We start from the raw sequence: 26,155 nt of genomic DNA, 5'->3' as shown, positions 1-26,155 counted from the left end.
TTCTGTGAGGAGGGAACCCCACCTGGGCACTGATTTGCTCCAAACCTTAACTCAGGGCTGCCATACACCTGGAATTTCCTGGACATAGCTGATATTTGTCTGTTGAAAATGGCGTCTTGGCATTCCATATCCCAAGTATTTTTGTTTTGTGTTCCCCTCACCCCCCCCCAAAGGGTAAAAATATTTTTGGAGATTTTGCAGAAAAAAGCTCAGCAACTCTGCCCCCATCCCAAATCTCAACAACTTTGCAAAAAAAAAAAAAAGCTCAAAAACTTTTGTGTCCAGATTTATATGGCAGCCCTAGCTGAGCTTCAACAGGTTGCTACATCACATACCCCATGGATATAGTATTTGCACAACCATGCATAGCCTTTGCAAAAAACACTTGTTCATTTCCCACCTAGATAGGAGCCTCTCTCTCCTCTTGCCATCAGCTACTCAGCACTGACCACCTGCAACCGGTGATCCACCGCCACGCCTGCATTCCACCAAAGGCCATCTGGCGAAAGCTTGCTGCCATTTCCCAGCAGAAAGAAACAGCGGGTTGGATCCAGACCAGGCTGGATGCACTAAAATCTCCCTGAAATCCAGGTGAAAAGTCAAGTCTTTATTCAATCAAGTCCTGTTGATTTCAATGGGAAGGAAGTTCTACGAACCTAGCCTGGAGCCAACCCAGCAGGAGGGTAGCAGTTAATGGGAAAGTCAGTGGCAATGAACTCTTTTGAGCTGAACTGCTAAAGTAGGCCAGTAGCAAATTACTAAGGCTATATATATACACACACACACACTCTTTGCAAAATATACAGCAAGCTAGGTTCATATTTGGGCAGAATGAGACAAGTAAGAGTAGACTGCATCTCTCTGCTCTGCAGGCGATAGGGGGTGCCATTTATTTTATTTATTTTTAACCCTAGCCCAGCAGGCAGGAAGATTCTAACCCAGGCTGTTGGCTAGCTCACTTTGCTTGTAGAGAATTTATACAGTGGGAAACCCCACCTCTACCTGCAACCGTAAGCCCATCCAATCATGCCATTCCCTTGATTCAGCTGCACCTATAGAACAGCTCTGGAAAAGCACACTGGCTCTTCTGCTATGGAAAGGCTGACAGCGTTTTTCAACCTTGATTTATTTTTTATTTTTTTGGTAGTTCTACATGCTACAAAGCACACGGCCAGAGACACACATATGCACACGGCATATAAAAAAACCACAGGCTTTCCACCAGCACGACTGAAAACGCACAATTCCTCACAATTTCACACACACACACATGCACACCCCCCTGAAAGAGCAGTCGAAAATACAGCTCGTTTATGACTACCGGTGTGTCATAAACAATATATACACTCATGGATCAAAGGTGTAGAACAGGCATAGGCAAACTCGGCCTTTCAGATGTTTTGGGACTACAATTCCCATCATCCCTGAACACTGGTCCTGTTAGCTAGGAATGATGGGAGTTGTAGTCCCAAAACATCTGGAGGGCCGAGTTTGCCTATGCCTGGTGTAGAAGCTCCCAGTTTGGAGAAGAAAATGTCGTCACAGAAAGGGAGGAGGGGGGAGGATCTGCTTGTTAGTCACTTTAAAAAATGGTAACATTCACCCCCCCCCTTCGCACCCCTTTTGAAGTGACTCATAGTGTTTATGTTTCTGGACCCCACCCTGACTGAAACTTCCGCAGGGCACCTCCAACACACGTAGGTTTGTGTGAAAGCCAGAACTGTATCACCATCACTGCGTATGTTCAGATCTTGTCAGACTACCGATGCGCGTGGATTGCATCAGCACTGCTGATCATAATTGGTCAAGCAGGAGGAAGCAAGGAAAGGGCAGGCAAACGCTTCGAGAATTGCACCGCCGTCAGTCAAGTTGCAAATTATGTAACTAACATTTAGAAGAAACCCTTCCGATTCGTTCATGTCGTCCAGATAGACAGACGTTCCCCCTGTAAGTCGTGTAATCATTTCGGCTAAGGTCAAATTTGCATTCCAGATGGTTCATACTCTTGCTTGTTTTTGAGCCAGAGGAGGCTTAATATAGATACACTTTGGATCCCTGCATGTACTTACAAAGCAGTAAACCCCATTGAAGCCAGTGCGAGTTGACTCAACAGGAATAGGATTGCATTAGGCAGGGATCACAGATTTTGTCACCTCAGCGTTTGTGACTCGGCCACATTTCCTAAGCAGGAATGGAAATCACACTTAAAACAACACAATTTGATATAATACATATCTATTAATGCAAGAGAAATCTCGAAAGGGCCCAAATAAATTTTAGTTGATGAACTCATTTGTCCAAAAATAACCATACTCTTGGAGGGAGACTCACAGTAAGTGTGCCTAAATTTCAGGTTGGCTAGCATTTCATGTCAACAGACTGGATTTGTAAGACACAATGAATAAGTCGAGAGAGAAAGTCCAATTGAACACAGGGGGCTTCCTTCTAAGTAAAGATGCCTTGCACTGTAAGGCAGCAATCCTATGGACAGTGATGCGGGGAATGCTGATCTCAGAGGGTCTTACTTGCAAGTAAATATGCATAGATCAGGCCGCATTTAGAAGGAAAACAAAAACACAAGGGCTTGAAAATATATATAGTTCATGTCCATAGTTACACCGAACGAGCCACAACAGGGTACTAAACAAGACACCAGTCAGTTAAGCTAGAAGCATTGATCCAAGTATCCCATAATGGTCCTTGGCCACAACACAGTATACTTCAGCAGACATGTCACGTGCCACAAATTGTACTGACAATTCACTTGAGGTCCCCGTCAGTGTCTTCCTGAATGGATTTCTTAATGCGAAGCAACATGGTCGTCAGCCACTGATCCAAGCGAGATATTGAATCAAACTCCTTAACCTAATCGGAAGAGGGTAACATAACCAGTTAGAAAAGCAAGGACAGTTGTACCTTGGATCCCAAATGCCTTGTGAGTTGAACGTTTTGGCTCCTGAACGCCGCAAACCCAGAACTGAGTGTGCCGGTTTGCGAATGTTCTTTGGAACCCGAATGTCCAACGCGGCTTCCGATTGGCTGCAGGAGCTTCCTGCAGCCAATCGGAAGCCGCACCTCGCTTGCCAAACGTTTTGGAAGTCGGATTCCAGAACGGATTCCATTCGACTTCCAAGGTACCACTTTACAAAGACAAAGTGCACATATTGTTTTCAACAATATATAGTCTCGTGCGAAAAATACGGTATTTTCAGAATATGACCCAAAAGAAAAATATAAGGGTTCTGAGTTGTACCCCGTGAATCCATCCTGTGAGGCGGTGGGGGCGGGGCACAAGAACTTCCATCTGTGTAGCGGGACTTCCTTTCCCCTCATGCCTCACCAAATCAGATTTGGGGGACCAAATTTGAGGGGGGGGTGCTTCCTTGGGCCACTGAGGTGTCTTTGTTTTATACAAATCAATGTTATTTTGGTCTTTTGCTCACTAACAAATCATAGATACGAGAAACTAACTCTGAGCCTGGCTTTGGCTGGGGAGGGCGGGGTATAAATTTTTATTTATTTATTTATCTATCTATCTATCTATCTATCTATCTATCTATCTATCTATCTATCATCTATCTATCTATCTATCTATCTATCTCTCGGCCTGTGATCGACAGAAATCAATCCAGCGACTAACTAGTTGATCATGATCAATGCGTTGGACATGTCTGCTATACAATTACCTGAAAATGCACATCCACACAATACATTTAAAAGGGCACTGCTTCCCCCAGAACTGTAGTTTACACCTCAGAGAACTATAATTTCCAGCACCCTTAACAAACTACAGTTCCCAGGATACTCTGGTGAAAAGCCGTGTGCTTTAAATGTATGGTGTGCAGGCAATGGAAGTGACCGCCTAAGATTGTACTGTTAATCTGGAACCGACTCTGTGTCTCTGTTGCTTCGAATGAGTTGTGGTTACAATAGTGCTGGCTATTTTACTTTTTTTTTTTTTAAGTTGGCCCTATGAAACCTGCCCCGTGTCCAAGTAAAACAGAAGTCTACTTACCGCTTCAGTGTAAGCTTCACAGTTTTGTTCCTCGTGAGCTTCCAGTAATTTCTAGCAGGATGACATGAACAGATTAAACAGCAGAAGTGACAATATTACTGCATCTCTCAAGGAAGACGGACTTGTTAACTAATTCTGTTTGCGCTCTGTAAAACTGAAAGAGGCCTTTCACAACTTGAAGGCGTTTTAAAAACTACCAGGTAATGTATCCCTTCAGTTTAGCAATAACCTGTTATATACACAGCTGTTTATCCCAGGACTATGCTGGATTTGAAAGGCTGGATGGGCTGCCTGCATCAAACCATCATCACAGTGTTTGTAACCTCATAGTCAGGCTGAGACATGTGGGGAGTTGAAGTGTCAGAAAATATTTACATGGCACTGTGGTCCCCATCCCTAGGAACTAGGTCTATCTACCGTATTTTTCGTCCCATAGGACGCTCTGTCCCATAGGACGCACCTACTTTTTTCGGAGGGGGGGAAATAAAGGAAAAAAATTTATCCTTTATTTTCCCCCCAAAACCAGGTCGGGGAACAGTGGGATGGCGGCGCTGCGCCTCCTCGCTGTCCCCCGAGCTTGTGGGGCTGGCCGATGTCTGCCCGGCGCGAGGGGTGCTCTGCTTCAGGGCACCATGCACGCCGGGCGGCAGACTGCTATCCGCAGTGTGGGGAGCCCTGCGGGGAAGTCCTGCAGGGATCCCCACGCTGCAGATGTCTGTCCGGCGCGCGGGGTGCTCTGCTTCAGGGCGCCCTGCCCGCGAGGCGGCAGGCTGCGGACACCTGTGCGAAGCACGGGCATCCTCTGGAGGGCGCCCCGTGCTCTGCGCTGCAGGCTGCCGCCCGCAAGCCTTGCACCCCCGGGGGGAGATCCCCCGGGTGAGCAAGGCTTGCCGACACCTGCGCGGAGCACGGGGCGTCCTCCAAAGGGCGCTCCGTGCTCCGCGCTTCAGGCTGCCGCCCACAAGCCTTGCGCTCCCGGGGGGGAGATCCTCCGGGTGCGCAAGGCTTGCGGACATCTGCGCGGAGCACGGGGCGTCCTCCGGAGGGCGCCCCGTGCTCCGCGCTGCAGTCTGCCGCCCGCAAGCCTTGCGGATAGCTTCCTGGAGCCTGGAGAGCGAGAGGTGTTGGTGCGCACCGACGCCTCTCGCTCTCCAGGCTTCAGCAAAAGCCTGCATTCGCCCCATAGGATGCACACACATTTCCCCTTCATTTTTGGAGGGGAAAAAGTGCGTCCTATAGGGCGAAAAATACGGTATGTCAGGGAAAGAAAGCTGTCTTGTTCTGCCTCAGAACTTTGGGTGATCTAGCTCAGTACCAACTACAAATGTAAAGGCCTTGGGGAAACCCCAGAAAATTTGAAAGGAAAAAAATCCAAGTATTGGCCCCCCCATCTCAATTTTCCAGAAACAAATAGGGGAAAGATGGAAATATGTGGGGAGGGAGAATTGTGTCCTTCCCACTTTTTCTTTTTTTAAAATTTTTACTTATGATTTTCATTTTTATACATTTCAATAATTTTACAATCAATTTAACATTTCGATGCTCGACTTCCTTCCCCCCTCTTTCTGCAGTTATTTAAATTTATATTTTTCTTTTCTGCATATGCCAAATTAACTTAACTTAATCATTTATTCATCTACCTTAAATGTACACTCTTATCAAGCTGCAGGTTATTACAATAATCCCGCCAATTTATCTGTTTACAGTTTGTTTGTAAATATTCAATAAACCATTTCCATTCTTTTATTAAAAGTTTGTTAGCTTGATTTCTTATTTTCCCCATAAGTTTCACCATTTCTGCATATTCCATAAGTTTTTGTATCTATTCTTCTTTCGTTGGGACTTCTTTCCATTTTTGGGCAAATAACATTCTTGCCGCTGTAGTCGCATACATGAATAAATTTCTACATGGGTAGTTCTGTCCCTATAATTCCCCAAATTATCATTTCTTCTTTCTAGACCTTCACATCTCTAGACCAGCTCAGAGTGCCTCCTCCAAGGTTTCAGACATGAGTCTTTCCCAGCCTACCTGGAAATTCCAGGGACCGAACCCAAAAACCTTCTGCATGCAACACATATTCTCTTCCACTGAGCTGTGGCTCAGAAAGATGATGTTGGGGGGAGAGACAAGGGATGAAGGGAAGAAGGGGTTGGGTGAACACAAGACTATCAAAAATGTGGGCTGAAGTGGTACCCCAATCAGGAACAGAGCCTATAATAAGCTTGGAAAGGGCATACTGATTGTGGTGTTTGCCCGTTCATTTAGAAAATGTTTGAACGGGGGGGGGGGGGGGGAGAGAGATAGGGTTAAAAATATAGACCAATAGGAAAGCCAGAGGTGGAGCCTACCTGGGTATAAAAGGGCTTAGCCCAAGGTTTGAGTGAGTTGTTGTTGGGAGTTGTTGATGGGTTTTACTGGGTTGACTGGTTGGGAAAGGCAGTTGAAGAAGCAGTTGGTAATAGAGAGACAGTTAGGGCAGTGGGTTCTTGAGTGAGAAGAGGTAGAAGAGATAGAGAGAGGAAAATAAGACTAAGAAAGTAAAGAGCACCAACGTTTGGAATGCCGTTAAAGTTTGTTTGTGTCTGAAATAAAATACACTCTTCTTTATTTATTGAGAACCTGACTGAGGCTGAAGTGATTTTACTGGGGAGGACCTGTTTGGTGGCAGTGGATTAGTGGTGTACGGGTCAATAGTCTGTGAGATGACCGGGGGCTCCGTACGAACGCCACACTGATAAACAAAGGTCTACTTGTGAGTATCAGAGTGGAAGAGGAAATGACTGTAGCTTGGAGATCTGTTTACAAGGCCTAGTATTTAAGCCCTTGAAGCCATAGGAAAAGAGCAGGCAGGGAAGGGAAGGGGAAGCCTCTTCTTTGCACCCAGCACAGAAATGTTGCAGGCCACTGGAAGGAGTCCCTAGTAGGCTAGCAAAACCATTTTTGAGGCCAGCAAATGTGGTGGGTTTATTCAAAAGGAGTGAGGAGGAAAGATCTCCGGAACTTCTCCAGAGCCAAAGGAAGCACAGAAGTGAGGAGGAGGAGGAGAAATACAGACCCCTTTCCCTCTTTCTGAGCCTGGGGTGGGGAATCTTTAGCCAGCCAGATCAAAATGGGACTCCAACTCCCATCAGCCCCAGCCGGCCTGGCCAATGGTCAGCAGTTCAACAGCATTGCACCCCCTCACACCCTGATTATCACTTATTAGCAACAACCGGTACAGCACATCTTCAAATCCCACCAGAAGTGATTATATGTACCGTATTTTTTGCTCTATAGGACGGACCTTTTCCCCTCCAAAAATTAAGGGGAAATGTGTGTCCGTCTTATGGAGCGAATGCAGGCTCCTTGGCTTCAGCAATAGCAACGCGAAGCCTCCGAAGCGCAGAAGGAGAGCTCCCTCCGCGCTCTGGAGGCTACGCGTTGCTTTCGCTGAAGCCTGGAGAGCAAGAGGGGTCTGTGCGCACCTGAAGCCTTTGGAGTGCAGCGGGAACTTGCACTGCGCTCTAAAGGCTTCGGGTTCCTTTTGCAAGACTCTCCCGGCTTCAGCAGAGAGGCAGAGCTGCGCAGTGCCCCTTCAGCCAAGCGGGAGGAGAAATGGAAGGGGCTCCGTTTTTCCTGCCGCTTTGCTGAAGGGGCGCTGAGCAGAGAGGGGGAGATTTATTTTTCTTGTTCTCCCCCTCTAAAACAAGGTGCGTCCTATGGCCGGGTGCGTCCTATAGAGCGAAAAATACGGCATATGGCAATTGCCATTCTTTCCCTCTGTTTGCAGGCTTCGTATCTCCTTCATTCGCACGCCGGGAATCTGGCAATCTCCATGTGACAATTAGAGTGCTACAAGAGGAAATCCAGCAACGCTTTTCTATTTTTAACCCGTTCAAACACATGCAGTTTCACCTACTTTCAATAGTTTACACTCCCTTGAATCTGAGAAGGCCGGGAACATTTCTTCATACTTCTCCAGAGCAAGCTGAAAGAGAGCAGCAAATTTTAAGCTTCCTATTTCATCGAGCCAGGCAGATTCCCTGCATATCATCTAGTTTAGCCCTTAAACCTACCAGAAACTATTTCTTGGAAATGGATCACAATGCAAGGGTTGAAAAAAAATAAAATTACTTAGCACATTTGGAGAAATGCATTTAGAATATGAAAGGGTATGGTAAGAGGCACTTTTATTTGCTATTTATAAATAGGACAGTCCTGTGTTACAAACTTACCGTATTTTTCGCCCTATAGGACGCACCTTTTCCCCTCCAAAAATGAAGGGGAAATGTGTGTGCATCCTATGGTGCGAATGCAGGCATTCACTGAAGCCTGGAGAGCGAGAGGCATCAGTGCGCACCGACCCCTCTCGCTCTCCAGGCTTCAGGAAGCTATCCGCAAGCCTTGGGAGCCCGCGGGAGTTTCCGCCGGTCTCCCAAGGCTTGCAGAGAGCTGCCTGCATCCTGAAGCTCGGGGCGCACTGAGTAGCGCACCCTAGGCTTCAGTCAGATATCCGCAAGCCTGGGGAGACCGGCGCGACTTTCCGCCGGGCTCCCTAGGCTTGCGGATAGCAGCCTGTTCTGGGGGATAGGGTCGGGGGAAGCTCAGGCTTTCCCTGCCCCAGCCCTGCCCCTGGGGGGGGGAATATATTTTTTTTCTTTATCCCCCCCCAAACTAGGTGCGCCCTATGGGCCAGTGCGCCCTATGGGGCGAAAAATACGGTACATCTGTTTTATCTCAAACCTGAAACTACACCTCCATCCTTCAAGCAGACAGGACTGGCATTAGACATATGTGATTGCCATCAAAGGTTAAAGGCAAGAAAACACAAGGCAATTGTGATGACTGTTCTTGCCTCATAGTCTCACATTACCATAAGCAAGCAGAGAAAATAACATTCAAGTAGGGCTTGTACAGTGATCACTTGTCATTGCAGAAAGAACAGCAGTATGAGCAGATGGTATTGGTGGTTTAACGTTAGTCAACTGATTCTGTACATTCTTTGTACAAACGAGGGTGCATCTTGGCCTATACAACGATGGTACTTAGTGAGTTGCACTAACCTTAGCATTCAACTCGTCAACTATAAAGTGACACAGGGCAGCTTTAAAGAAGTAATCTTTGGCACTGTGCTTGAGTAATGGATTATCCATAGTGCTTGCTCCAACCTAAAGAGAGCAAACAGACATTTAGCCCAATTGTGAGCAGTAAAATCCAAAATGCTATTATATCATCCAGTCCCTTGTGATTCCCTTTCATTCTATTTGAAATGCCAGTATTTTGTTGTCCCAAAACTCCAGACTTCACTTTGCTTATAACAATAATACATTAGTTTTAAAATATTATTTCAATTTCACAACACATTTCACTCTACCACAAATAGAGAACTACTGTATTTTCTGGCGTATAAGACTACTTTTTAACCCAGGAAAATCTTCTCCAAAATCGGGGGTCGTCTTATACGCCGGCTACAGCAGCAGCTCCTGCAGCAACTCCCCACCAAAGGATAAAACGACAGCAAATTAAATCAGAGGACACCAAGCTCTCTAGATGAAGCACAAATACGCTTGAAAATTGGCCCCAGAAGCCCCCGGCCACTGGGAAGTGGAGCGGATTTCCGAGCCGGACTGGAGACTGTTTTTTTTAAAAAATTTATTTGGTGTGCTTTGGAAGAGGGGTAGTTTTATACGGCGAGTATATCCCAAACTCTATATTTTAACTGGAAAAGTTGGGGGGTCATCTTATACACCCAGTAGTCTTATACGCCGGAAAATACGGTATATATTATACGCCAAGAGTCATATTCTCAGTACAGTACTGTGCAACGCAATAGCCTCATATTGATCAGTAATGATGATCCAGCGTTGTTTGGGTACTGAGCTTGTTAGCAGAGCATGAGACTCTTAATCTCAGGGCTGTGGGTTTCAGCCCCATGTTAGGCAAAAGATTCCTACATTGCACGGGGTTGGACTAGATGATCCTTGTGGTCCCTTCCTACTCCACGGTTCTATGAAAGCCCCTGGAAGTGATCCCACTGGGGAAAGTACGTGGGAACTCATAAATACTGAGGTGGCCTGGCACAGACTTTGTCATCCTTCTGGAACCAAACAAAGACATTGGTACTCTTCTGGGCATTTGGGCAGCACTAATGGTCCAACTTTGGGTCATTTATTTTTGCTGTTCATTCTTTTGCGGGTGGGGTGGTTATTTGATGTGGTTTTTGAGGATCAACACTTACATTATGTTTCATTTTAAGGCCAATTAGCCTTATATAACAGGCCAATATTACAGGAGAACTGGTTAAAAACAGGATTCCCAAGCATGTAAAACAGCAGTTCTCGCTGAAGCAGAACCAGCAGCATGGCTTCTGCAAGAGTAAGTCCCGCCTCACTAACCCTTTCTATTTCTTTGTAAGTGCCAATAAGCATGCAAACAGAGGCGATCCAGATGACATTCTGTACGTAAGACTTTCATAAAACTTCTGACAACTCCTGAGTAAGCTTAATAATCATGGAATAAGTGGAGAGGTCCTCCTGGGGATCAGTAACTTGTTAAGAAATGAGCAGGAATAAATGGACAATCCTTTGGATTGTATGCCTATGATTTATTCTCTCCCTTTTGTGACACTGAATGTGGCGAACCTACCTGTTCAAAGAGTTCAATTGCCTTCTGATATTGCTCTAACTGAGCAACATACCCAGCCACCTTCAGCAGACATTTGTTAGCAGAACTAGAAGTAAGAGGTAGAATTAGCTGAATTGCACAGAAGTAAGGATTTCTAAACAAATACAAAATGGAGCAATGTACGACTGATGAAGAAGCTTCAACTCCTTAGGAAATTATTTGACCCCATGCATACAGATGGAAGAACACTGGTGTTCAGTCATCATATGATATATCTGTATCAAGGGAAACCTGTGGTCCTCCAGATGCAGTTGGACTACAAATCCAATCATCCTTGACCAATGGTCTGGGGATGATGGGAGTTGTAGTCCAACTGCATTTGGAAGGGCACAGAGTCCCCATCCCTGGCCAACTTCCAACTGTTATCACATCAATAAGAATCTGGGGTGTTGATACTGAAGTTGGCAGCTGGGCAAGCAAAATGCCAATCCACAAAAGCTATTTTTAGGATTTGGATGTTATGTTGCACCTTACAGCATGGGAAAGAGAGAATGCCATTTTATAGCGTCAAAAGAAAAGCCAAAACAGAAGTACAGTCGTGCCTTGGTTCTTGCAAACCGGAACACTCACTTCCGGGTTTGTGGCATTCGGGAGCCAAAACCTTGAGTCACAAGACGTTTGAGAACCTTCCCTATTGAAGGAGAATTACATGAAGATGATGTACAGATGGTACTCAACACCAGTACAATTAGGAGGAAATGTACGAAACTAGTTCAAATATACGTTGGAAGTGTAAGGAAAAGGAGGGGACATTTTATCATATGTGGTGGGATTGTAAGGTAATTTTAAAAATTTGGGAAATGATATACAACGAATTGAAGAAAATGTTCCATTTAACATTTGTTTAAAAACCTGAAGCATTTTTGTAGGGAAAGATCTGCCAAAAAAGCTGAAAAACATCTTCATGTATGCAACAACAATGGCTGCGAGAGTTTTAATAGCAGAAGGATGGAAGACTGAAGAAACGCCAACTAAAGAATCATGGCAAGAAAAATTGACGGACTATGCAGAACTGGCAAAACTGACATACAAGCTACGGGACAAGGATAACTGTGACTTTAAAGATGAATGGGAACCCTTTACAAATTATCTGAAGACACAGCAAAGCAAACTGGACTCCTTGGCAGGTTTTAAATAAACATTCACAAACTTTTTATTAATAATAATCAGCTAAATAGTTTGAGGATCTATACAACAGTGTAGCATGCAGAAAACAGCATTTTTAAAGAAATCAAAGATTGGAACTGAGGGAAGTTGGGGGTAGGGGGGTTTTGTGTGGGAGAGTGGGGGGAGGGAGGAAAAATGGGGGGAATAAGGATAATATCTTTCTGGGTAATATGTTTTGTTTTAATTTTGAATTTAAAAAGTTTAAAAACAAAACAAAAAACAAGGCGTTCGAGAACCAAGGTACGACTGTAATCTAGATTTATACACTGAAAACTAAGAGCAGCTATTTTATGAAAACTTACCTGTTGGATTCTTCCCCTTTGTAGTAATCTGCAGCCTGTTCATAATGGGCAATAGCCTAAAGAAAGCAAAACAGTGGCTTTCCATAACTTATGCAACACTGAAGAAAACAAAACCAGATTTCAAACTAGGAAAAGGACAGAAAATAAAATAGCGTCATAGGTGGAGTGGCTGTATTTCTAATGTGCTTTTATTGCCTTTGCTAAAAGGATTCCTCTTCATCTGAAAATATCTTCTTGTATACTTCCCACTACCGCTGCCACCATTTGAGTAAGCTAAGAGTATTTTGTGGTGCTGGAGGAGACTCTTGAGAGTCCCATGGACTGCAAGAAGATCAAACCTATGCATTCTTAAGGAAATCAGCCCTGAGTGCTCACTGGAAGGACAGATCCTGAAGCTGAGGCTCCAATACTTTGGCCACCTCATGAGAAGAGAAGACTCCCTGGAAAAGATGCTGGGAAAGATGGAGGGCACAAGGAGAAGGAGGCAACAGAGGACGAGATGGTTGGATGGTGTTCTTGAAGCTACGAACATGAGTTTGTAACTGCGGGAGGCAGTGGAAGACAGGAGTGCCTGGTGTGCTCTGGTCCATGGGGTCACGAAGAGTCGGACACGACTAAACGACTAAACAACAACAACAACAGTATTCTGTGTGGCTTGCTGGACTATGTCTGTGCTCAGGGAAGTGTGCACAGGGTTGCAATCTAAATATTTTCAGACTATTCTGACAGTGTCTTAACATGTACCCAAGGGACTCAGATAACTTAATGGGCATACCTTTTCAATGTCCACGAGCTCAGACTCATAAATCTCCGCAATGGTAATGTGATGCTTGGCCGCAATAGTAAATCGGCCCTAGGAAGAGAAGCAGTTGACCTAATTATTCTCTTTTCAACGCCGACCACAAAGACAGCTGAACCAAAGAGTTAACACCAATCTGCACGGTCACGAACAGGAATCCCAACCCTAGCACCTAGGGTTTCTTACCATGTCTGTGTAAATATCGATGGCAGCATTTAAGCAGTTGATAGCCTCTGTACCGTATGCATTTTAGGGGGAGATAATGAATAAAATCAGCTCAGTCATTCAAACATGGTTTATTTCACAAGTACAAGGAACTAGCTTGCTCAGATTATTAGATTCAGCATTCAGAAACTCGGCCATTCTTAAATTCTAATAGCAACTCAACCCATTCACCCTCTGACGTATGCATAAGATGCCCCTTGCCAGAGATCCCTTTTGAGCACAGGTGCTCTGACATACCGTATTTTTCACCCTATAGGACGCACTTTTCCCTCTCCAAAAATGAAGGGGAAATGTGTGTGCGTCCTATGGGGCGAATGCAGGCTTTTGCTGAAGCCTGGAGAGCGGGGGGGGGGGGCGGTGCGCACCGACCCCTCTCGCTCTCCAGGCTTCAGGAAGCTGTCCGCAAGCCATGGGAGAGCTGTGTGACTTTGTGCAGCTCTCCCACGACTTGCGGAAAGCTGCCTGCACCCCGAAGCCTGGGGCGCGCGAAATCGCGCAGCTCTCCCACGGCTTGCGGATAGCAGCCTGTTCTGGGGGCTGGGGTCGGGGGAAGCTCGGGCTTCCCCCCGCCCCAGCCCCGGACCTGGGGGGGAAATAATTTTTTTTTCTTTATTTCCCCCCCAAAAAAACTAGGTGCGCCTTATGGGCTGGTGCGCCCTATGGGGCGAAAAATATGGTAATTACTGGAAGTCTCCCATCTTCAAGAGCTTCTCTAGATACTTCCACTGGGGGAACTGACTGACAAAGACACCAGCCACCTCCGATGAAGAGAACATGGACACATGTTCAATATATGCGCCCCAGCACTCATATACAATAGAAGTTGTGCCATTATGGTAAAGAGGCAAATGGCCCCACCAATTTCAGTTTGCCCTCAGTCAGCCCCCACCTGCTTGCCTTCTTATAATCAGTTGATGAAGCAACATGGGCTTTCATTTTTCTCCTCCTTAGTCTCACTTTTCCCTTGTATAATGCAGCAGGGAGGTGGAAGGGGACAAAACCAGAATTACCATATTTTTCGCTCTGTAAGACACACTTTTTGCCTCCTAAAAAGTAAGGGGAAATGTGTGTGCATCTTATGGAGCGTACGCAGGCTGCACTGCTATCCCAGAAGCCAGAACAGCAAGAGGGATCACTGCGCAGCGATGCCTCTTGCTGTTCTGGCTTCTGGGATTCAGAATATTGTTTTCTTGTTTTCCTCCTCCAAAAACTAGGTGCGTTTTATAGTCTGCTGCATCTTATAGAGCAAAAAATACAGTAGTTGGCTCAGCCTGTAATTGACTCTGGCGCCATCTACTGCTGTCCTCCCAGCCATTCCAGTCCTAATTTGTAATACTACTAATAATAATTTATTACTTATATCCCGCCCACTCTGGGCAGCTCCCAACAGAATATTAAAAACACAATAAAACATTTGTAGGCTGCAATATTTGCGTCTTCAAACTGAATTAAGGCATAGTCAATTCATACAGGCCCTTGTATACGTGACACACACACATGTGTGTGTATACTATTGCACCAAGCCTAAGACTCATTCATTCTCTTCCCATCACATATAGGACCTTTAATATAAGCCAGGATCTGTGCAAGTAAATATCCACATGAGCATGGATAATCTTAGCTGGAATACACATAGCCTGGGTGTTAGTAAAACCTTTAAAATGACATGAACAGTCAGAAAAAAACTGTCATTGATTAGCAAATGTTTAGGCATATTTTGTTTTGGGGAAAACATTAAGATTTATTTTAAAAAAACAGGTATCAAGATGTAGTATTATTTTTCACTATTCTTTAAGGGAGGAAACAGTTTGGAAGGATTAATGTTTTATTATGCATCCTAGCACAATATATGTACAGTAAACCCTATGCATGTCTACTCAGAAGCAAACCACACTAAGTTCAATGGGGCTTACTCCCAGGTAAATGTGTATAGGGCTGGAGCCTTACACACTTTTCAGTATCCTTAAAAGTCAGCTATATGTCATTCAACAAACCCATTCATATCCCACAATTATCACTGACCCCACTGCACATAAAACAATTGTGTGAAATGGACCTAACACTACATTTATTCTGAGTTTCCCATAGGGCCTTTCAGGACTGCTCATGATGATACATTCTTCTCAGGAGAGTACAGTTTCATTTGGCTGTCTTGGCTTAGGAAAATCTCAAAGCTACAAACCGTAGTGCTTTATAAGTCATCGTCCTACCTAAATGCCTTGTTCAACATAGGTAAATGCCAACCTAGACAATTGTACTATGCACAATATGCATCTTACCTTGGGGATCTGCCTTTTTGAAAGCATTGCCTGCGTCTACAAAACAGGTTGCTGAATCATGTTTACTCTGTAGTTGCATGTGGAGTTTGGCTGCCTGACAAAATGCATTTCCCGCAGCTGGAAAAGAAACAGTCCCCAAATCACATGATCTCTAGACACTGTTATAAGAAGCCATTTGAATGACAAAAAGGACAATGATCTCTCCCACATACCCCCTCCCAATATTTTCCTTTGTAAATACAGAATTCAGGCTCACACTGAAAGATAACCTATTATTTGCTCTAGCTTGGAAGAGTGCAGATGTTTCTGAAGGACAGCTTGCAATGATTGTTGTAATTTTCTCTGTTCTTGATCTGTCTCTGAATAAATTACAAAGCGCAAGATGTTCTTATGTTCTTCAGGGGTGGGAAACCTCTGGGCCTCCAGATGTGGTTGGACTGAAAGTTCCATCGTCCCTGACCATGGGCCTTTCCTGACTGGGACTGATGGGACTTAAAGTCCAACAACATCCAGGGGTCAGCAAACTTTTTCAGCAGGGGGCCAGTCCACTGACCCTCAGACCTTGTGGGGGGCCGGACTATATTTTGAAAAAAGAACGAATTCCTATGCCCCACAAATAACCCAGAGATGCATTTTAAATAAAAGCAAACATTCTACTCATGTAAAAACACCAGGCAGGCCCCACAAATAACCCAGAGATGAATTTTAAATAAAAGGACACATTGCACTCATGTAAAAACATGCTGATTCCTGGACCATCCGTGGGCTGGATTTAGAAGGCAATTGGGCCGGATCCAGCCTTAGTTTGCCTACTCATGATCTAGAGAGCCACAGGCTCCCCACCCCTGCCATACTTTTAAAGGAGTTTTAATTATCACAATTAAATCCTCTGTAACAATGCAATTGTTCCAGCTAGAAATATACTATGCATTCACAAAGACCGTGAAAAAGGTGTAGAAGAAAGGGAAACATTTGAAAATATGCTATATTTTCAGTATACAACTACACTTGATCTTAGCCAAAAGGCTGAGAAGCGTACAATATGGGCATGTCTTTAAGTTAACATCTTACATTAAAAACCTGATAGTGCTGAACTATCGAAGGCTTTTCACCAAAGCCAGACTAAACGTCTTTCCTTCTGCAGTGTTGGATGGTAGGTTGAGAGGAGTTCCCTACCAGGACAGACTTTGCTCGTGTGCTCAAGACATCGATTCCATAGAACATATTTTGTTGCACTGTGCAAAATATGAGCAAGCCAGGACTGAACTGATATTACCCTTGCTGGTACCTTTCCAGGGGAAAATCAGAGGCTCACTATGTCAGGTTCCTATTGGAAGACCGGAGAAATGCTAGAACATTAGCAGTGGCAAAGTTTTTATCGGTGGTTGCAAGAACCAATGATCCCTGTATTCTGAACAAAATGCTTGTTTAACCTGGAGCTAGGCTGTATGAATTGTGTATTGCTTTGTAACAATTTGTTGGGTCTCTGGACTGTAATAAAGATTGATGATTGATTGAATATACAACTCTAGGGTAAAAATGACGGCTGGAGGACCAATGCGGGGAAGGCATCTGTTTATAGATGACATGCAAAAGGCAATAAGGGAAAACAAGACACATTGATAAGCTTAAATGAATTGTACTAGTGTGTAGCCAATCCGTCCACAAGTTTCTGAGAAATTAACTTATCCAGAAATAATGAGTTCTGAAGCAATCAAGGGCTGAGCTGAAAGCAATGGAAAGTAAGGGCTTCTGAATCACCTCCATTTCGTCTTGGGAAAAGAGAGTGAATCATCAACAAACAGCAGAGTCATTATCTAGCATACACAGAGATGAGTGGCTTTAAAAATTCAATGCAAGCAAACCATGACTTAGGCTATCAGCCAAAGGGGAATGGCTGCATCATGCTTGCATGTGGAATTAAGGAATGTTAATTCTGATCAAACAGCTGGAATAAATTACCCCATATATCTATGGGGCATCATAAAGTTATATGGGACCTCTACAACTATCCATTGGCCTTCTCCTTCTGCAAAGGAAGAAAACATTTCCATACATACCATTCCAGTTTTTGGCTATCTTGAACATATTTGCAGCTCTGGTATACATTTCACATGCTTCTTCTACCTTTGAATTTCCTCTATGGGGGGGGGGGGACAGAAAGAGAAAAGGAATTGGAAGGAGGCAGATATTTCTAATGCTAGGAAACAACTAGGTATGAAAGGGAAGCCTCAATCTGATTCCATGACATAAATGGTTTACATTACACAACTGTGAGTCCTTGGTAGTTGTCTGCACAATGAATGCTCTACCTTGCACAATGAAAGCCTGAAGACAACAGAGAGATATGGGCATTTTTACTAATGTGACCCAGACACCACTATCAGAGGAGGGGTCCAATGAAGAGGGGTCTTTCAATGAAGAATTGGGAATCAATGAAGATTCAGAGATCATCCGAGGAGACAGCCTCCAAATGAATTAACTCCACTGCCAAATAAAACTTTCAAAGGATAGCTCTGGAATCCAGATACACCTCTAGCTTCTCCCACAAAGGAGGCAGCTCTCAGGCCCAGAGGACTTATCCCAGAACTACCTGCAGCTTAGGAACGTGGGTGGCGCTGTGGGTTAAACCACAGAGCCTAGGACTTGCTGATCAGAAGGTCAGTGGTTCGAATCCCCGTGACGGAGTGAGCTCCCATTGCTCGGTCCCTGCTCCTGCCAACCTAGCAGTTTGAAAGCACGTCCAAGTGCAAGTAGATAAATAGGTACTGCTCCGGCGGGAAGGTAAACGGCATTTCTGTGCGCTGCTCTGGTTCGCCAGAAGCAGCTTAGTCATGCTGGCCACATGACCCGGAAGCTTTATGCTGGCTCCCTCGGCCAATAAAGCGAGATGAGCACCGCAACTCCAGACTCGGTCACGACTGGACCTAATGGTCAGGGGTCCCTTTACCTGCAGCTTGGAAGAGTCCCTTTCCACTGCCTTTCTACCTCATCCATGGGCAACAAGAGGCTTCTCAGTCCTACCAGAGCTTCAGACTTCAAAACAGTATATGGTCCCTTTCAGCATAGGCAACTTTGGTCTGAGGAAGTGGAACTTGAGATACCCACACAGCTGCAGCAGTCCAGAAGCAACCCTCCAAGGCAGCCTTTCTCAACCTGTGAGTCCCCAGATGTTGTTGGACTACAACTCCCATCACCCCTAGCTAGCAAGGCCAGAGCTCAGGGGTGATGGGAGTTGTAGTCCAACAACATCTGGGGACCCACAGGTTGAGAACCACTGCTCTAAGGACACTGATGTTTTGACCGTGTATTGAGCCACCACAGAGAGCTGTCCGTGGTCCTGACCACATTTAGCCCATGAAGCCTTGTCTCCCAGGGCCTATTCTTTCACTTTAACTGCTATTCCACCTTGACTCTCGTGGTGTATCGTTTGCTGTGGACATACCAGTTTCTCTTTCTCTCTCTCTCTCTCTCTCTCTCTCTCTCTCTCTCTCTCTCTCTCTCTCTCTCTGTGTGTGTGTGTGTATGAGTTAATGCCAAAAATGTATATTGATGAGTTATGGTTCCATTATACCATTATTTCACATAATGAAATAACTCATGCTACCACCATGAGTTGACCAAACTGCGGGAGGCAGTAGAAGACAGGAGTGCCTGGCGTGCTCTGGTCCAGAGGGCCACGAAGAGTCAGACACGACTAAACGACTAAACAACAACCTATGGCATTGGAACAGTAAGGGCATGGGTAATTTTCTAGCAAACATGTGCTTTAGTAGCTGGTTTAAAATTTGGTGTTTCTACAGTAGTAGATTAAGTCCTGGTCTGCCAGCTTTCTCAGCAATCCAATATAACAAAGAGCTAGAAGACGAAAGCATCTTGAGAAATATGCAGAAATGGGTTAACTGCAATTAGAAAACTATATCAAAATTGTACCAATGAGGAGTTATAGGGAAACTGTTGAAGAAACAGGTAGTGATTGTATTCCCTTAGGTCAATACTTTCACGTACAACATATAATTAGTAACTTATTCATTAGTAACTCTCCGAAGCTCACTGCGCAACTCTACAAATTTCAGGGTAATGGTTTCTAGCAAGCCAGCTGTAAAAATCTTGAGCCAAGTATATAAAATCACAGCTGATCTAGGCATTATGAGGCACAGATTGGTGGCTAAAAGCCTTACGCAAATTATGGCACAAGAAATGTGAGTTTGGGTGTGGAAAGGCATCCTACAGTATGCACAAAAAATTATTAGAAATGGCTATTTAAATGGTACCGGACTCCACATAAGATGAGTCAAATGTAGAAAATAAATGTTGCAGATGCAGTTTGAATAGATTGAATATTCTTCATGCATTCCAGACTTGCCCTAAATGAATCAGGCTTTCTATAATAAATTATTTTTATAAGAAAAAATCAGGTTTTGAATAACCAGTGGACCCTTTAGTTACCTTAGTGGGATATGATACTTGCAGACAATATAGAAATGTAATATATTTACTAACTGTGGTTCACTCAACCATTAGTTATGGCCAAAACAAATTAATATTGGATATGGCCTACATGGTTGAACTTGTTAATAGCAAAATGCTATGATAAAAGTAAAAGAGGTAGGAAAACAATATAATCAATTTATGCAAAAATTGAGTCATTGTATTCCAGAGGTAGCCAACACTGTAAAACAGGCATGCCCAAACTCAGCCCTCCAGATGTTTTGGGACTACAATTCCCATCATCCCTAACCACTGGTCCTGTTAGCTAGGGATGATGGGAGTTGTAGTCCCAAAACATCTGGAGGGCCGAGTTTGGAGATGTCTGCTGTAAATTAATGAGTAATAAGAGTCTACAGATAAATGAAGAGCTGCTTCTGTTAGTTAGCATCTGCACTGTCAGCCAGTCCCCAAGTCCAGTCTAGAGAGAAGAGTTTGGAGACTAAATTATGTCTTCATCTGCCAGAAGCCAAAAAAGAGGGCTATAACCATATCCACATATCTTCAATGTGTTGGGGAAGGCCCCAAACTGAGCAACAGTGCATCTGCTTTGCATGCAGAGGACTCTAGCTTCAAACCCCAATATTTCTAGGTAAAGGTTAAGGTAAAGGGACCCCTGACCATTAGGTCCAGTCGTGGCCGACTCTGGGGTTGTGGCGCTCATCTCGTTTTATTGGCCGAGGGAGCCAGCGTACAGCTTCCGGGTCATGTGGCCAGCATGACTAAGCTGCTTCTGGCAAACCAGAGCAGTGCACGGAAATGCCATTTACCTTCCCGTCGGAGTGGTACCTATTTATCTACTTGCACTTTGACATGCTTTTGAACTACTAGGTTGGCAGGAGCAGGGACCGAGCAACGGGAGCTCACCCCGTCGCGGGGATTCAAACCACCAACCTTCTGATCAGCAAGTCCCAGGCTCTGTGGTTTAACCCACAGCACCACCCGCGTCCCTATATTTCTAGGTAGGGTTGGTAAAATTGCCCAGTCTGGAACTTGAGAGAGCTGTTGTGTGTGAGTGTTGACAATACAGACTGTTGGTCTGCCTTGCTATAAGGTAGTTTTGTATGTTCTTATGTTCCGATATTGTAACTCTGTGCAGACTTTTTAAACGCAGAAATGAAACAAAAGGGTGAGTTTCTACAACTATCTTTCTTACACCTCTTATTAAAAAAAAGAAGACAATAAAACAATTATCTTCCTAAATATAAACAGAAAGGAAAAAGTTAAATCAGTTCTGTAGTTATCTATTGGCAAAAATCCGGTTACACTTGACAGCTCATTTGCTGAAGAAATATTGGAAGAGAATTATATTGATGGACTGATATCAAGAAGTCTTATGAACACAGTGTTCCCTTGAAATAATGTCATCATAAATGCTCATGACAGCAAAATGTAACATAAAAACAGACATGGCTTCCTAGCCATGGAACCTCGGACCCACAACATGCAAGATTAAAAAAAAAAAGAAAGATCACCAATTGTTTTTAGAACTCAAGGTCAACTGTAAGGACCCAAACTGATTTGACGAGACCAGAGCACATCTTTTCTCTGTAAAATTCACCTCCTTTCCTAGAGAGCAGGCGTTCGTAAATCCAGTTGCTTTAACAAACCTGGCACAAACTGAGGATCTAATCTCTTTAAGAACAAAATGAGATATACATTTGAATTAACGGATTAGCGGAATCGGATCCATGATTGCTAATTAACCAATAATCTGAGAAGAACTTCTTCAAGGTTTGCTTGATGTAATGTAGAAATCAGGTGCTACAAGGTGCATCACCAAATATCCCAGGAAGAAGACGAGGTTACAGAACAGCTAAATGATTTTCAACACTATGCCCTCGTAAAAACCTAACAAGCAACAGATGAAGTAGCAAACATCAGACTCTTGCATTGCAGGCAGTTGGACTAGATCAGTGTGGGGGTGCAGGATATTCCAAGGAGGCCACGAGTGAAAAATGTGTAAATGGGGGGCCCCACAGCATGGCTGGGGGGTCACAGAGGAAAGTGAGAAGTGAAGGAAACTATAATTTTTTAAAATCCTGATTAGCTGGCTATCCACTTGGCCAATCCCAAACAGGTATGGGGGCAGCCCACCAGGACCTAGCATGGGGGTCAGCAAATGTTTTCAGCAGGGGGCTGGTCCACTGTCCCTCAGACCATGTGGGGGGGCCAGACTATATGGGCGGGGATGAACGAATTCCTGTGCCCCACAAATAACCCAGAGATGCATTTTAAATAAAAGCACACATTCTACTCATGTAAAAACACACTGATTCCTGGACCGTCCACAGGCCGGATTTAGAAGGCGATGGTTAGGTAAATTATGTGAATACCTGGATTTAGCCAAATTGACAGACTTAATAAGGCGAAAACCCAAAACTATGGTACAGGAAACAGTGGGATTGTTTAAATGAATATTTGCATAACCAGGGCTCAACTACAAAAATTTGGTTGTGTTTAGACTAACCTTGTGAAGACTATAAAGAATATAAAGTACCGTATTTTTCGCACCATAGGGCGCACCGGACCATAGGGCGCACCCATTTTTTTGGGGGGAAATAAAGGGGAAAAAAATATTTCCCCCCCCCCAGGCGCGGGGCTGGGGCGGGGGAAGCTCGAGCTTCCCCCGACCCCAGCCCGCAAACAGGCAGCTCTCTGCAAGCCGTGGGAGCACTCCCGCTGCTTGTGGAGAGGTCCGCGAAGCCTGGGCGCGCTGAGCTCAGCGCGCGCAGGCTTCGGCATGCTGGCAACTCCCCGCAAGGAGCCGGAGCGCTCCGGCTCCTTGCGGAGAGGTCCGCGAAGCCTGGGCGCGCTGAGCTCAGCGCGCGCAGGCTTCGCCATGCTGGCAACTCCCCGCAAGGAGCCGGAGTGCTCCCGCTCCTTGCGAAGAGGTCCGCGAAGCCTGGAGAGCGTGAGGGGTCGGTGCGCACCGACCCCTCTCACTCTCCAGGCTTCAGCGAAAGCCTGCATTCGCACCATAGGACGCACACACATTTCCCCTTCATTTTTGGAGGGGAAAAAGTGCGTCCTATGGTGCGAAAAATACGGTAATAGATTAGGGAAAAACCTATAGGAAGGATTTGAAGAACAGAGGTTAAGGTGAACTAGGTATAAAAGACGTGTGGTGTGGGCGGTGAAAGTTTTTTAAAAATATTTTAATCAAGATTTGTATTTTCTAGCATGGAAATGCATGTTTGTGTTTAAGTGCAAATTTGAGATTGTTGTTTACGGAAAGTATCTATTTTCTAATTTTTCTTTTTTTCTTTTCTTGTTTCCTAAATATTGTTCTACAATGTGTGAATGATTATGTTTATATGCATATGTTTGAAATTTGTCTCTTTTTTGACATTCTTGTATTATTTAATAAAATTTAAAAAAAATTAAAAAGAGAGGTGATTGGGCCGGATCCAGCCCCCAGGCCTTAGTTTGCCTACCCATGGCCTAACGCTCCTTTTCACCATGTACACTTTCTTGGAGTAAGGTAAAGGGGCCCCTGACCATTAGGTCCAGTCGTGGTCGACTCTGGGGTTGCGGTGCTCATCTCGCTTTACTGGTCAAGGGAGCCGGCGTACAGCTTCCTGGTCATGTGGCCAGCATGACTAAGCCGCTTCTGGCAAACCAGAGCAGTGCACGGAAACACCGTTTACCTTCCCGCCTGAGTGGTACCTATTAATCTACTTGCACTTTGACGTGCTTTCGAACTGCTAGGTTGGCAGGAGCAGGGACTGAGCAACAGGAGCTCACCCCGTCATGGGGATTCGAACTGCCGACCTTCTGATCGGCAAGCCCTAGGCTCTGTGGTTTAATCCACAGCGCCACCCACGTCCTTTCTTGGAGTAGTCCAGGTTTATTTCCGGCAAGAGAGGGTGATCGGCTCCTGTTTTAACCAGTAGAGCCTGTGATTCAGAACCCCGAGGTCAGGTAAGGGCACTAATAGGGTAGCAATGGGTAAGGCTGGGTGAGCTGGAGATGTTTGTTGCTGCTGCCAGAGCTGGGCCCAGTGGTAACCTGGGCCTGACTCTGCAAGGTGCAGGGTGTAATCAACCCCAGTGCCTGAGGGATTAGGGCCCATCAGCACCATTGGCCAGGCTTTGCAATGCATGGGGTGAAATCCACGCGACATCATCTAGTTAGGGGGCAGGCTTTTGTTAGGAGGCAGCAGAACCTCAGGTTTGTATTGATATGCCTTACGTACTGAGCTGAATCCTAGAACAATAAGGATCCAGAATGCAGCAGTCTGATTGGTCCGCAGGAGCCACCCAATCTAGCTCCAGGTGGAAGTGAATCAGCAACCTGATTGGCCTGCAGGAGCAACCAATCAAGCTCCTGGGTGAAGTGAATCAGCAACCGGATTGGCCTGCAGGAGCAGCCAATCAGGTTTCTGGAGGAGGTGAATCCGCAACCTTATTGGCCTACAGGAGCAGCCCGGAATTAGCCAATCACACGGGGCCCATTGTGTTAATAATGTATATATACGGTACCTAGACCTTTTGGGGAAAATTTCATTTATTGCTACTATGAGCTGAATAAAGAGCATGAAATTCACACTCGACTCCGAGTATATTTAAATATGTATTGATTTTTAATTAATGGGGGAGCAGCTGCCCCCCTTGGCTACGCCCATGGGGGGGGGGCACAGGAAGGAAACAAGCTCAGAAGGGGGCCATGGTCGAAAAAAGATTGGTAAACACTAGATTAGATGACACCCCCCCCCAATCCCTTCCAACTCTACAATGCTATAATTCCATTTTAGCCGATGATGATGATTCATTAAATTTGTATACCACCCTTCCCTCGCAGATCCCAGGGTGGATTTTGTGGGGTTTTGCAGTTTATTTTCTCCCTACTGTACCCACACCTGCCAACTGAGAGGAGGACATCATCCCATGCGCGGATTCATATTGAAACACGGAGGGTGGCGATGCCGCCACAACTCTGCTAAGTCATTAAGGCAGCCCTAAACTACCTTAAGTCCTGCTGAATTAAACAGGAATTGTTCCCAGCTAAGCGAGTGTGATACTCCTCTGCAATCTGTCCTTGCCTTATTGACATTGCCATGTCACAGCCTCTGCCATTCCATGGCCTTTGGAGTGCCAGGATGAGGCCCACAAAAAAGTATTATTCATTATCATGATTATGATTACTCCTCCTCCTCATCTGTCTGTGTAGAGACAGGCAGGTGGGCAGAAATCATAGCTGTCAACGTTTCCCTTTTTTTAAGGGAAATCCCCTTATTCCGAATAGGATTCCTCGCGAGAAAAGGGAAAAGTTGACAGCTATGGCAGAAATCCATCCTGGTGACGGATCAGGATCCGTCCCTGCCCATTTCGCGCAACCCGAGGGAGAAAAGCGGGATCTGCTCGACGGTCACTCGGTCGCAAAGGGGAGGGAGATCCGTTGCCCCTCGGCTCTCCTCTAGACCCGTACTGTCTAGATCCTCTAGATCCATCGCCCGCAGACGCGGATCGACCCACCTCCCGCACCCAGCGGGGCCTAAAGCCGAGCGGCGGGTCCCCGCGAGGGAGGATCCCTTCCTTCCAGGCCCCGATCCCCTCTGCCCGATCCCCTGGCCCGCTCTCACCCGAAGAGGCCCCTGAGGAAGGAGTGCGAGGACTTCACCCTCTTCTCGGCCTCGGCCAGGAGATGCGCGGCCTCCCGCTCCTTGCTGCCCGCGGTGGCGGCGTCCATCGCGGCTCCCTTGCCTTCTGCGTGTGGCGCGGCGGCGGCTGAGGAGGAGGCGGAGGGCGGCCGGCGACCAGGCCCCTCCGGATCCAGCTCCGCCTCCTGCGGCTGCGGCGGCTGCTTCAAACCCCCCGGCCCGGGAATCTACTCGGCGTGTCTCCGCGGCCGCGCAGGGTCTCGCTCGATCCGGTGCTTTTCGCGTGGGCTGGGATCGCGCCGTTCGAAGGGATCCCCGAGGGTCATCTAGTCCAACCCCGCGCGCGCCGGGTCGATCGATCCCGCTTTTCTCCCTCGTGATGTTGAGTTGGAATCTCCCTTTTTGCCACTGATGCGGGTCCTATACTCGAGAGCAGGGGGAAAACAAACTAGATCCATGCTCCATGACAGATCCATGACAGCCCATGAGATATTGGAAAATGGCTAGCCTATCTCCTCTCATAGTGATGTATGGAAGTGAGAGCTGGACCATAAAGAAGGCTGATCGCCGAAGAATTGATGCTTTTGAATTATGGTGCTGGAGGAGACTCTTGA

General features: G+C 45.6%; 1 protein-coding gene across 2 annotated transcripts; it reads right to left on the bottom strand.

Moving 5' to 3' along the window:
* Window positions 1-342: 342 nt before the first annotated feature.
* Window positions 343-25,899, bottom strand: LOC309367166 (beta-soluble NSF attachment protein). Of its 2 annotated transcripts, XM_081906536.1 has the most exons (12): window positions 25,524-25,899; window positions 17,512-17,591; window positions 15,452-15,568; window positions 13,134-13,180; window positions 12,924-13,001; window positions 12,149-12,204; window positions 10,641-10,725; window positions 9,059-9,163; window positions 7,915-7,983; window positions 4,016-4,066; window positions 2,758-2,865; window positions 343-2,181 (listed from the first exon to the last, which is right to left on the bottom strand). In XM_081906536.1, the coding sequence occupies exons 1-11, from the start codon at window positions 25,628-25,630 to the stop codon at window positions 2,761-2,763; spliced, it is 900 nt and encodes a 299-aa protein (XP_081762662.1). In that variant the 5' UTR covers window positions 25,631-25,899; the 3' UTR covers window positions 343-2,181; window positions 2,758-2,760. The 2 variants fall into 2 exon arrangements, with proteins under 2 accessions (XP_081762662.1, XP_081762661.1); XM_081906535.1 differs by lacking the exon at window positions 343-2,181 and having other exon boundaries at window positions 2,585-2,865; window positions 25,524-25,898.
* Between the last annotated feature and the right edge of the window lie 256 nt (window positions 25,900-26,155).

This window comes from Podarcis melisellensis, assembly GCF_964234715.1.
Source record: "Podarcis melisellensis genome assembly, chromosome: 3".
NCBI lineage: Eukaryota > Metazoa > Chordata > Lepidosauria > Squamata > Lacertidae > Podarcis > Podarcis melisellensis.
The sequence above is the reverse complement of the archived record's forward strand: the minus strand, read 5'-3'. Positions and strand labels throughout refer to the sequence as shown.

What these genes read in the sequence shown, in the direction of transcription:
- LOC309367166 (XM_081906536.1), bottom strand. Translation starts at nt 25,630, where the DNA reads ATGGACGCCGCCACCGCGGGCAGCAAGGAGCGGGAGGCCGCGCATCTC. An exon ending in CAAAAAGGCAGATCCCCAAG is followed by an intron (nt 13,181 to 15,451) that starts GTAAGATGCATA and finishes CATACGGTACAG; the next exon opens with AGGCTATCAACTGCTTAAAT. An exon ending in TCGATATTTACACAGACATG is followed by an intron (nt 13,002 to 13,133) that starts GTAAGAAACCCT and finishes TTCTCTTCCTAG; the next exon opens with GGCCGATTTACTATTGCGGC.